The sequence below is a fragment of the Centruroides vittatus genome, unplaced genomic scaffold (genome assembly GCF_030686945.1).
Source record: "Centruroides vittatus isolate TY-2023 unplaced genomic scaffold, ASM3068694v2 contig_1112, whole genome shotgun sequence".
Classification (NCBI taxonomy): Eukaryota; Metazoa; Arthropoda; class Arachnida; order Scorpiones; family Buthidae; genus Centruroides; species Centruroides vittatus.
In genome coordinates, this window is record NW_027120714.1 from 395,852 (window position 1) to 409,492 (window position 13,641).

Sequence of the window (13,641 nt, forward strand, 5' to 3'; positions counted from 1 at the left end):
GATAATAAAGTTATATTAAGATTTTTTTAATTAAAAAATATAATTAATGTTTAAATATAATAAACAAAACATTAACAAAATTTTTAATATTTTGTTTACTTATTATATGTACACAGTATGTTAAATATATTAAAAAAATTATATAATATAAAATATATTATACATAGTACACAATAAACAATAAAAAAAATACTTTTTTTTAAAACGAATAATAAAATTTTCCAAGAAATAAACACAGCACATACAATTTTGCAGCGTAGACCGTGTCGTCGGCAGCGAATACATTAATGTACAGTACCTTTCTAACTACCCTACTAGTTTGAGGTCTTTTCGTCCATTTTCGGGGTTATTGTTTCATAAAAGTAATACTTTAAATTCTTAATTTTGGATCTTCCAAAGAATTCAAACGTCTTTTAAAAATTCCACTGTCAAAATTCATTTGTCTGATGAGCAGACGTTTCCATGTGCAACCTATGCCAGACTATTATTTTATTCGATTTTATTTGATTTTTTTTGTTTTAACAGACAAAGTTTCCATTCCGTACGTGAAAATTAACACGTGTAATTATATTAATGTGTCATTTTTCCAAATCCAAGTCATTACTCTTAAATTCGTGCCATGTGAAAGTGTCTCGAAAAATTGTCCAAAGACAAACAAATAGGAAATATTTAACAGAACCTCATCACCCAAATTAGTCCATTAAATTGAGATGTTACTGTACTTTCATCTTTCTATATTATCTAAATCCATATCTTTTTAACACATTCCATGTTTTCACCTTCTCTAATCTGTTTTAAATCTTTACTTTTATCCCATTTTATCAATATCTCTTAAGTGCTTCTTCCAAGAGTGTTGTAATTCTTCCCTTTCTAGTACCTTTTAAATGCACTTTTAATATAGCTTTTAATTTCTCTTGTTGCTCCCACATAGTATATTTTTACTTTTTATTTTCTTCCGACGGGATAATGTGAGCTCTGGCCGTCTTCCTATCTTTCTCATTTTTCAAACTGTTAAATATCAGAGTTTGGTCTACGTACAATTTCCTTATTCATTAATTTTTCTAACTTATAAATTCCCAAAGGGGACAATTTTAGCCGACAGAGGGAGTAAAGACTAGTTTAACTTTGCTACAAGAGTATGTTTTAATTATGTTTATTTAGATTGTTTGTATTAGCAACACACTTTCAATTTAATCAGATTCCTGCAACGCCACGCTGTTGTCGACGGCTGGACACCTTAGAGGTACGAAGGAGTACGTGTCGGGAGTTGCAATTTGGCACAGAGTATTTGGTGCGCACGTAAAATAAACCAGACTCGTAGGTAGTCGGGGTCCCGAGAACCGGGTCGAAAGAAAATACGAAATGCCGAGACCGTTTCTACAAACAGGCGCGAGTGTGAGATTTGCACACGCGTTGCTCATGTTCTCCAAGACATAGCTTCGACATTTTACTTGTTTTTAAAATAAAAATGTTTAAAATTATTTTCTAATTAATCCCCTCCCTTCCTTTCATTTTGGATGTCATTTATAGATAGCCCCATACAGGGAAATGTTCCTTGTATATTGTCTGATTAATTTTAGGTGCTATGATCAACGAAGATCCTCTTCGCACTGCCAGAAGTGCATTAACAGATATAAAGTCAAAGAAATTTTTATGCCATCCAATAGAGGCATTACTTAAATTGCTTATGTTTTTAATCCATTGTTTCAAAATCTTCATGTAATTTACAACAGACAAATGTGTACTTCATGATAACCAATGGTTTTGAATGATGGTTGCTTGAACAGCTTGCAAATTGGTTGTGAACCCACTTTACAGAGCTTTGCTTATGGCTAAAACTATCCACTTCTACATCACTTGCAGGCTTCATTTTTTACAAGAGAAAAAATTCTGTTCTAAGATTGAAAGTCGCTACTAAAAATGCTCGAAAGTTATCGTTTGCAATGTGTCTCACGGTTACTCGCCGGTTCTCCAGGATAACTTGCTCAACTTGTGCAATATTCGCTGGCGTTACTGCAGTTGGTCAAACATGTCCACGTGTTTCATTTGTCACCAGCTGTCATCCTTCACCAAATTGTCAACACCATTTGTACACTCTTGCTCACGATAATATTTGTTCCTCATACTGTGTACTCAATCTTCTCGAAATTTCAACAGGTTTAACCTTTCCCTTCACGAGAAATTTGATTACTCACCACTGTTCCACTGTTGCGGACACATTACTTTCCGCCACGATTGCTAAAACTGCTATGCATGCGCAAAATACGTCATGCTTGCTACCAAAATCTTGGGATGGATAATGCTACTCCCTCTTCGGGTTTTATCGTGCTACAGTTACTTTACAAAATTATAGGCGCAAAAGTCTCATTCAGCCTTGAATGACCCTTGTACAGTACATTCAGTCACCATATAAGCCATATTTTAATTACAAGTAACTGATAATCAAAATACTTGAGTTAAGTTTTATGCTTTGTGTCTTTATCTTAGTTTTTTTACTTAAATTGCCTACAAGTACTTATTTATTAATAGGACTTATTAAAAACAGTTTTTATACTGGTGCCTTATTCCGAAAATTCAGAAAAAAAACAGTTTTTATTTTTCACCGGAACACTTTACACAATATTTCTGTGTTTCGGACCTGTTGGTCCCACATTAGCAGGTTTACGATCAACAAACTATAAAAAAAAATTATAAAACTGTTACAAAATTATAACAATCCCGACAATAAAGTATGATAAAACTGAACTTACGGGTTTTTGATTCATAAATACATCAATATTTAAGGCAATAAATAGCATAAATCCAAATAAATACCTGTATATAATGACAATAAAAATCGGTTATATTGATAAAATTGGTTAAAACTTTTCTTTTATAACTTACATCATCGTTCTTCCACTATCACTTGAACATTGTCTTATCCAGAGGTTATTTCTCCTTTTATACCTCCACCCCTCATTCCCTCTGTCAACGATTCTGTTCCACGATTGGTGTATTTCCCTTCCTGTATTATTATTCATTCTACTTTTTTTTGTCTTACTATGTGGATGTGTTCGTATAATTGCCTTTTAAAATCATTTCTTTCTTTTTTCATTATTTTTATAGTGCTCATATCTATTTCACATCCGGTTATATTACAATGTTCTGCTCCCGCAGAATTTGCATAATTACTTTTGATAGCGCGAATATGTTCTTTTATAGTATTTTTAATTTTCTTTTTGTCTCCCCAATATGTTTTGTTTACAACTGTAATCAAACAAATACACTACACCTTTTTCTTCTGTTATTTCACATATAACCTTTATAATTTGTTTTACAGTTTGTTGATCGTAAACCTGCTGGCGAGGGACCAACAGATCCGAAACACAGAAATATTGTGTAACGTGTACAAATCAATCTGTTTATTGCTTTAACCATCAGGTATTGAATTCAAATATGTTATAAAACTCATTTCATTCCTGGTCTATAAAGTATCATCTAGAAAGTCCTTCAATTGTATGCATTGTACGACCACAAATAAAAGCTATAGTTCACAAAATAACACGTACGTATAACATAGCATACTAAATAAATTCAGGTCCCTATTATTCATATTTGGCGTAGATATTCAGTAAAGAAAGGTTTTAAGTTTGCTCTGGACAAGAATATTTAACATATGCATCAAATTTATAAAGGAGTGAATTTTCCTTATTTGAACAGCCTATTAACAAAAATCAGCCAACTACTGTAAGACGGCATATTTTCTGAATCTATGTGTAAATCTAGCTCACCAGTGGCCGAGCGGTTCCGTCGCTAAACACTGGGAGTCCGGTTGCAGGTTCGTGCTGCACTCGGACGAGCTGGCCACGTGGAGTTTTCTGGGTTTTCTCCACATTTGTAACAGTTTCCCTTACGAGACCGCCCAGAAGGCATTTCCCCTTGCGTAACATCACACCCCAGAGAAGGCAACGGGAAACCACTCTGGATGTAACTTCCCCCTAGGATACACCTCGGCGCATTACTAACTACTTACTAACCTATGCCAGGTGTCGCCGACATCAGGAATCTGATATGGCGTACACAGAAGACGATATGTAAATTTACGAGAAAATATTTTGTCTAATAATAATATAAAACTATAAAACAGTAGTTTACTATTTCATGTCCAGAATGACTAAAATATAGAATTAACAAAATTTATGAATTACCACAAAAAACAAATATAAAATTCTATAGTTAAAAATCTTAGCATCTGATTGATACTTTTTATACAAACATTTCAAATTAGAATAACTTACAGTTCTTGAATTTTTAAATCTTTAATAGTCTTTAAAAAATTGGTTCCTTCTATACACAGAGAATTCCAGTTTTGAATAGAATTGTAAAAGTCTGCACACAAATCTTTTATTCTTCTTGGGGTTCCCGTTAAATTTCTTACCGGCGAAGCATGGAATGATTCTGAAACATATAGCTGCCATTTAAATATTTAACTATAGCACGATAATATATTAATAATTATCATTGACAATACACATTAACGAAATACCTTCGACAACAGAAAAATCCCCACTTTTAGTTTTGTCGTGCATTTTTTGAAGATTTTCTAAAAAATTAATAATTAATAAGGAAATGTGTGAAAAATATAATTAATAATTGTTTTAATACTATTTATTTCTAAATGGATTTACAATAATTTAGCTAATGCCTTTTTTTTGGATATATAAAAATTATCGTTGCGCTTCTTTTTTCCAGTTTTTGACTCTATACCGTTTAGATGTGTTGTTTCATACACATCTTGGGTTTTGATCAGATCATAATGAAGCCAATGGGCAGTAAGAGACAGGGCCCGACATATTTGGGACAGACCACCCTTAAAAAATTCCCAAGATGGCTCGTCTATATTCAATCCCGGGTTCCCAGAGCCAATACCTTAATTGCCTCACCTATCCAATTAACTTTATCATTATACTGCAAATATTAAATTCAAATAATAGCAAGATTGAAACCAAAGTTTTAAACGCAAAAATGCGTACGTCGGACGTTCGGCGCAGCTTTCCTGTAAGCCTAGAAGTTTGACAATGGCGTTTGGAATGTTGAGCATGATTCCACTGACTTCCAAACGACATTGTCAAACTTCTAGGCTTACAGGAAAGCAATGCTGAATGTCCAATGTACATGTTTTCGCATTTAAAACTTCGGCCTCAACCTCGCTAATAAGTTGGATACAGAAAACATAAATTTTTAAATATTAGCTTAAATATTTGTGTGTGTACCTATTACAATGTATTAATTACAACAGGCATTGACTTTATGATACATTGTAATATACTATCATTTTAAAATAACATATAAACAAAGGAAAAGTGATATTTTAAAGTAATTCGCAAAGTTTCTCTCTCATATCAGCTAAACCTTCATCTAAATGTCAAGTATTGATTCTGCAAACATAGTCATTGCTTTATCTGTGTAATAAGATTTGAATCATCCCTAAATTATTCTTGATTCACTGCTAGTTCTGTATTTTATGGTGACAAGTGCCAAGGCCATGCAGGTGGGCTTTTGCATGTTAAAAAGTTTGAAAAAACACAACCAAATTAAAAAGTTTCACTTAGACCAGGCCTGGCCAACCCAAATTGTTTCGCGGACCGCTTTGATCACACGTAACATTACGGTGGACCACAATTTAGGCAAACATGCTTTTAAAAAAGTAAGACAAATACAAAATGAATAAGATTTTACAGCTACAGTACACTATATTACTTGAGTTGGAAAATATGTTATATTGATCGTCCTCAAAAGTAACTCGTGGGTTAATGTTACCTATGGTTCCAAGATGGCGGCTCATCTCTGATTCCAGCAAATAGAAGGGAAACAGTGGGGACGCACGTTCTAACCTAACCTATTCGAATAAATTACCATAAGTATTACCAACAAAATTATTAGGTTAGGTTAGGTTAGGTTAGAACGTGCGTCCCCACTGTTTTCTTGCTGGATTCAGACGAGCCGCCATCTTGGAACCATAGATAACATTAACCTATTTTTGTATTGCCGTAACGCATTTAATTTCAAAATCTACTACCATAATTTTTAAAAAATATAAACTTGAAACCTAAAATAACTTTAGATAATCATAGAATTGCTCCCATAAACATTAAAAACAATATACACGATACATTTATTAACTTAAAAACCTGCAATCCACTTTCCACAAATCTTTCCGACTACATGTGTTGTTGAAATTTCCCACGTGGTCAACGATGCTACACGTACGCCATCTCGTTGTAAAAATATTATTTGATTAATTTATAAGGATTTATTCGTAAACGTCATTTATAAATTTTAGTTGATTAATATTATTTTTATTATATTTATAAGAGATAATAAAAAGTGTGTTTTAGAGTAATTCTATATTGTTTTATGGCAATAAAAATAATGTTTTTATTATATATTATATAATTTATTATGTTGTAATATATTGTACTATAGGCCGCGTTTTTTTATGCAGCGAGAGTGTAGCGAAATGACGTCACGAGCAGTGTTGACCAATTCGAAACCAGTTTTAGCGTGTTCGCTGTAAAGCGCTTCTCGAGCGCTGCATAAAGAAATGCTGCCATGTTATTTTTTAATTTATGAGGAACAAATGGGTGTAACTTGTGAATTCTCCCGTTTATTTTAGACATCGAAACCATCAAATTTTACCTGGAGAACAATTAGAGTGCCATTCATTCAAATTTAAAAAGATACATATTACAAAATGGTTTACACAATGGAATTTTGCGCTTGATTAGAAGGTCCTCTTAGCGCTAACGAGGCTTGGAAGCAGGGCCGGATTTAGATGAAAAGAGGCCCTAGGCTATTCCACTTATGAGGCCCTTTCACCTCCCATTTTTAAGTTTGTTTATTAGTCATATGCGTAGAATTTCTCCTTATTTTCGGTTCAATGTTTTAGTGTTCACTGTTTTTATAATAGCGTAATTTTAATTTTGCTAACAATTTGAATGTAGGTTCCTCTTGATCTTGAGGCCCCAGGCTGAAGCCTAGTTAGCCTATAGGAAAATCCGGCCCTGCTTGAAAGAGTTACAAAGTATTCTTATTCCGATTGCTTAAATATGTTACGTATTATACTATTAATTCTGGTAAATAACAATAAATAAGCCGTATGTTCTACATCTCGCACATCGGATTTCGCTTTAACTGTACAAAAAAAGAATAAAACAGATTTTTAATACAAAATATTTAATTGTTTCTTATGCAGAAATGGTTGCTATTTTTACTCAAATCGTTATTTAACCTAATAACTAACACACACTCGGTGTTACGTACAAGTTGGACACCCCACGAACTGTTACACGGTAAATATACTATATTTGTAAAGTCAGCGCCATTTCATTAATGCACTAAGTTTGATTATATTTCCGACAGGATATGATGTAATAGTTAACCAAGCGTTAATATCACTGAGACGACGACGACCATCTTGGTGTAGGAATTTAATCCTCGCGTCAGTGTAAACAAGCGTGACCGATCAATGTAATAACGTTTACGTGGATAACGCTTTCGTCTGGAATCGCGTGTTTCCCATATTTACAAGGAGCGATGGAAACATTTCGATTTATGACTCACAAAGAATAGTAACAATATTCTCGTTATATATATTAATTAACAGAAATAACGAATATCATAGCCAGTGCCGTAACTACGGCGGTGCCAGCGGTGCCCAGGCACAGGGCGTAGACCATGGGGGCGCAGAAATGACTTGTACCAAGTTTTGGGTCATAGTTTAGGGGCGTAGTTACAGATGCTCGCACGGGCGCATAAAAGGCTAGTTACGGCGTTGATCATAGCGCAGCTTGATTTAGATTTCATTGCATCTACACAAAGGATGAAGTTTACCTTTAAGTAACGCAACAAGCTGTTTGTGCCCTTCCAGAAAAGTCCAATGTTGGAACTGGTACCGAGAACATCGCTACCAGTTCCAACTTTTCATCGATGGATCCCGGGCATGAGATCGACGCTGGAAAGTTTATAGGCTATATGAAATTGAAAAGTGTTCGGCAATATAAGACATGACGAGCGACGCTTGCGGGAATCGCGAATTATAAAAAATAACTGCCCGGTATTGTTACTTTTTGATAAAAAGATTCGCCAAATGCTGAGAAACAAGAGAGACTCACTCGCCGTTCCATTGTGGATTCGGCTAGGTGACGAGAGACGGGATACGACATATTCGAGACTTACTGTCTATGAAAAATTTCCGGGGAATTGCTCCGTTTCCAGATTCGATCCTGGATTCCCCAGAACGACAGGTATCGCTTAAGTGCTTCGACCATCCGGCTATCTCATACTACTAATAGTACAGATGAATACTACTTTTTATAATTAGAGTAAGCCTTTTCTGTTGGTTTTACGATTATATCTCCAAAAATAATAATAATAATAATAATAATAATTCACTTTGCGTTTAAAAAATGGCAATTTTTTAGATGGCGGAACATACTTGTACGGCCATCCATATTGCATTACAAACATCTCTTATAATGCCACAATAGAATAGATATTCCCGAAGTAAACGAGTAGTGTAGGCCTGTAATACTACAGCCAGTTGCCAAATACCTCTTATATCTGCATGTTTTTGTTTATGATTTATATTGTACTTTCCTTTGCTTTAGATTGAAATCCGACAACCACACGAAAGAATCTAAGGGTATAATTCTTCAGTTCTTGCAAACAGCAAAAACTGAAGAATCAAAGAAAGGAGGACTAACTCCGGGTCTGTTGAATGGTACATGAAGGATTTAAAGTCGGCGAGAAAATAATCGAAGCGATCAAAGATCTGTATTGTGGTGTCAGAACACCAGCGATGGAAATACAGAGGTGATCTTATGAATGAAGTAAAGCAGGGACATCTTCTGCCACCGACATTATTATGTGTGGTGATGGGTGAACTCCTTGATAAATTAAAAAAAAAAAAAAACATGATGATATCCAATTAAATGGCCAACGAATTAATTGCTTGGCTTTCATTGATGACATTCGTAGGGCATTGTGAATTAACAGGCTGTAGGTCCTACGTTGCGTGCCGTATTGGAGTTTCTGGCCGAACGATTCCGGTTAGAAAAACATATGTATTTCATTTCCGTTGCAAAGCTCTATCTAAATTCTAGTAAGTACTTTTATCTCTAATACTTTTAATCATCTCTCAATTACTTCTCTCTGCTCCCCACTCCATCCTGTTGGCTACTTCCCCCACTCTCTCTGTCCTTCTGCCTCTGCAGTTGTACTCCCGATCTCATTCACGCTGATCGAGGTGAAAAGACCATCAGGGTTCAAACCTAATCTCTCCGAACAAGAATAAGAACAATACAGAAGGCGGGGAAGGTTGAGGACACGAGAAAATGGAAAATAAATGGAAATTAAATACGGAAATGAATTCACCATAACTTGGTATCGGTTGGTTGGTTGATGGGATACGGCGAGACAACACGTGGACGATCTGTTCCTCCCAGAAAATCGACCTGTATTTAGGTGTTCATAATAGTACATTTTACCTTGTTTAACATATCAGAAAGGGTGAGCAAGCGGAAATTAATGACAAATGACAAATGTCAAATCACGGATGTCCGGGGAGGATCCGGTCGTCTCGAACCACCGAAAATAGATAATTGATAGATATTTATAAATAAAGTGAAATCTTGAATTAGATACGATGGAAAATATAATTAGATATAATAAAATAGTATTCGACTACAGAATTATAAACGGATGTTTGTTGCAACCCAGACCAGACTGGCTTTTCTGATGGGTATGATTAAAAATGCCCTCTTAGTGCCTACAGAGTGTACCTAACACCTAAGTAGGGACCTGTTTCCCATTAAAAGTCCTCCTCCTCCTCGACAGATCGTCCACCACCCACGTGTTGCTTTGTCTTATATCATTTCTTTCCGACACATGTCCCTGTCATAATTATGGAGTACTGCATTATTACCGTTAATAATACGTTATACGTCAGAGTTACGTATAATTAATGTAGAAAATTAAGTGATTTATCACGTAAATTTCTTTAATTTTAATTGATTCTATAATTAGTAATATACTTGATAAAGAAATTAAAGAGTAATTAATTTTAATAATTGATTTAAAGGTGTTATTTTAAGTTGCAGATACTTTTATACGCGGTAAAACAAAATGGCTGCCACCTGTTCATTCTAACGTATGCATAGTAGTTTTCATTTAGGGCCTATCGTGAGTTCTACTAGACCCGAGAAAGGCCCTCTTAGTTAAACAAATACGTATTTAATGTTTGTAACGCAAATCAGTGCCAAATTTGTGGATATTTTACGACTTTTTCTCGTTTATAATGATCAAGACACGGTATTTTCCATTACAGACCATAGCATTTCACACGAATATTAATTAGCAAATATTCCATTTCAAATCGTTCTAATTAAAAAATGTATGATCGATTTCTATAATCTATTACGCGGATCTCTCGGATAGAGCGCCATTTTTCATCTAGTGTCAAATTTTTGAAGGAGTTTTCTGCACGATTTATAAGCATTTCTATTATATTTCCAAGTTTTATATAACTCCGATAATTTTCCCCCCTTTTTTTATTATAAGCTTAGAAACGTTGGAACAGGGAAATCTGAATAGAATATTCACACAAATACGCAACGTTTTCCTCTCAACTTTGACATTTTATAAAATAAATTAGCAAACCTATTATGTGGAAAAGACGAATTCTAACTTGAATACTATTGGGGGGGCATGTCACATCTCGAATCGGGAGAGGCAAGCGCGTAATTCGTAATTCTCCTCGAACGAGGTCACGTAAGATTAAAAAAAGGGAGTGAAAGGATCGAATCTCTTAATTTCGTGACCTTTTTGCCCTTTGTACAGCACGTGTCAAGAGTTAATTTCCATTTTCTAAGGAAGTTTCTATCATTCTAGGATTTAGTCAAGCCCTGTCTGACACACTTCCTTCCAGGTAATTGTCGGGAAGTGCGATATAACGTTTATTTCTACACAGAAGAATTCGTGTATTTTAGGTGTTTCCTCGTACACCAACCCGAATTTAACTGTTACCCGTGTTTAATCTATATTCTAAGTCTCGTAGAGGGTTGTAATCGCTTTTATTCTCATACAATTCGACCCGTTAGTCTGCCAGTCAGTTTGTCGATCCGCAATTTAATAAGCTACGTTATATTCCTATGAATAATTTATCGGATAAAATTCAAACTTAATTGAAATATTATTTTAGGATAATAAAAATTCAATTCGGTTAGCGAGAACGTCGAAGGCCATGAAAATTTATAATGGAAGACGATTGGGAGGAGCGAAACGTGACGAGGAATGAAAACATTCTCCATTTAAAATGCTTTTTTTTTCTCGTTTTTGCGCCAACTTTTTAATGTTATGTCATGAAAATTGACTTTTCCATGATCATTTATCTCCGCTTTGTCATTTTGATCGAGTGTTGCAAGAATCACCCTCTCCAAATGCCGTGGTAATTTGCATACGCGGGCGTTTTCGTGTGCTAGATTAGAAAATAATACGCCGAATTTAACACGTTTCGAGTGTTTAAAACACTCGAAACGCGTTCAACGAGTGTTAAATTTGTAAAAATATTCGTCTTAAATTATACTGTTAAGAGTTATATATGGGTTTATATTGCTCAACACGCTTGACAATTCATTAAAGAGCGTGACTGGACAACAATGACACATGAATTTTTCCAACGTCTCCTTTTGTCTAGTAGAGAAATAAATAAATAATGTTACTATTTTAAAAAATAATATCGCGCTTTCACGCGCATCTACATCGAGTTAAACGAGAGGAATTAATTTTACAATGGGTTTATTAACAATTGTTTAACAAAATACAGCTAATTTTCCAGGTTAAATATATCTAACAGTTAATTTTATGTACAGTTTATTTAATTGTACAGCTTGTACGTTCGTACCACTACTTACATTCGACAAGAGTCGTCGGAATCTGATAATTGTTCGTCGAAGGATTGTAAGGATTGTAGTCGATACCTGGGTTCTATGGGCTCGTTTTCTTCTTCCAATTCCTCTATCTTCGTCATTGCTGGAAGACTTTCGGATCTAGGGCGGAAATTAGTGACTCCTGTACTTAGTAGGAGCTTCCTTCGTGGTGGTAGGGGATTGGACAAGGACATGCGGTACTTCTGTCTTCTTAATTTTTCGCGGCGAAATTCCTGTAACGCCGTCACCAATTTCTCGCTGAGCAGGGTGGATAATTGTTGAGCTTTTGTATCCTTGCCGCACAACACGGCGTGGCATCTCAGCTCGTGTTTTAAGGGTCCTGTCTCGTGCCTGTAAATCCAGCAAAAAACACGCGGATACGAAGAGTGGGTGCCACAGAAGGTAATCCTGTACGCCCAATATTCCGTTTCTCCGTGTTCTTTGGTGACTGCTTTCAGACCGGAATTACACACGGATATCTTCATGGATACGTTCTCCTGTTGGTTATTCGACAAGTAATTATCCCACAAAATAGCCAGAGGCCTATCGACGCAGCCTTCACCTTTGGCCCAAACTGTCAGGACGTTTCCTAAATACTGTACTTTAAAACACGGATCGTATTCTGTCACGTTTAAAGTCCACCTGTTCCAGAAGCGGTGCATCTTCTGTTTGATACCAGAAGCGGGTAATTCGGTAGCGTTAGACATGACGACTTGAATATCCTCCCCTTCTAGGTAAACACGACGGAACGAATGCCTCGTACGACTCACTCTTTCCGCTAGTGTCGCGTGACGTCACAGAGTAGAGGATGATCCGCGGTGTTACGTTGATATTTTTAAAAACACGTGTGTATAAACACTACGATGAGATCGATATTTAATATTTATATAAGACACCACGCGTGTGGGGGGTTATAATATTATTATCGGCGCAAATTTTACGTTGTATTATTAAAGTATTTTAAAGTTATTACACAGTTTGTGGATGCGTTAAGTTGTTTACCTATTGTTCTATTGAATTGTCTACCAGTCGATATTATTAACAACAATTTAAAAAAAAAAAACATTTTCTAACAGTTTTTCCTTTTATACTACTACACTATCAATTAAAAAGCCTAAGGCCTTACTCTACGAAGGCCTCACGCTTGGTAGAAACCTTAGGTCTCTTACGTATACAGCACGAGTCTAAGAGGTATAAAATTACACGAATCGAAGTGTAAATAACAGTATAAAATTTCTACAAAGTTATACAAAATATAGTGTTTATGTTTTATGAAATAAGTGTCGCGTGTTTCTGTTGTGTGATTTTTTTTTCTCTTTTGATTGATTCGCGTGTTTATTTTCGCTACACTTTAATATTTAAGTAAGAGAAGATTGGAGAAAGCATTAAAATATCTTCACGATATAAATAGTTGCAACAAATCATCAATGTCAAGGCGTAAAAATAAATGGGTCGGATGATACGATCGATAAGGACACTACTTCTAGTGTTCTAGTTTCAGTTACGAAGAGACTTCATCAATTATTAATGGTGTAGCAACGAGTATAACCGTGTTTATTTACATTAGTAACGTAAATATTATCGATAAACGAGATAAATATGAAGTATAAATTACGTCTTGCGTAACATATTTCATCCTAAATATTTAAATAACACGATGTGTTATCGTTGCTTA

General features: G+C 35.1%; 1 protein-coding gene across 1 annotated transcript; it reads right to left on the minus strand.

Moving 5' to 3' along the window:
- Window positions 1–11,818: 11,818 nt before the first annotated feature.
- LOC136976391 (protein FAM43A-like) lies at window positions 11,819–12,754 on the minus strand. The gene has a single exon (XM_067271647.1). The coding sequence runs from the start codon at window positions 12,671–12,673 to the stop codon at window positions 11,948–11,950; it is 726 nt and encodes a 241-aa protein (XP_067127748.1). The 5' UTR covers window positions 12,674–12,754; the 3' UTR covers window positions 11,819–11,947.
- Window positions 12,755–13,641: the final 887 nt, after the last annotated feature.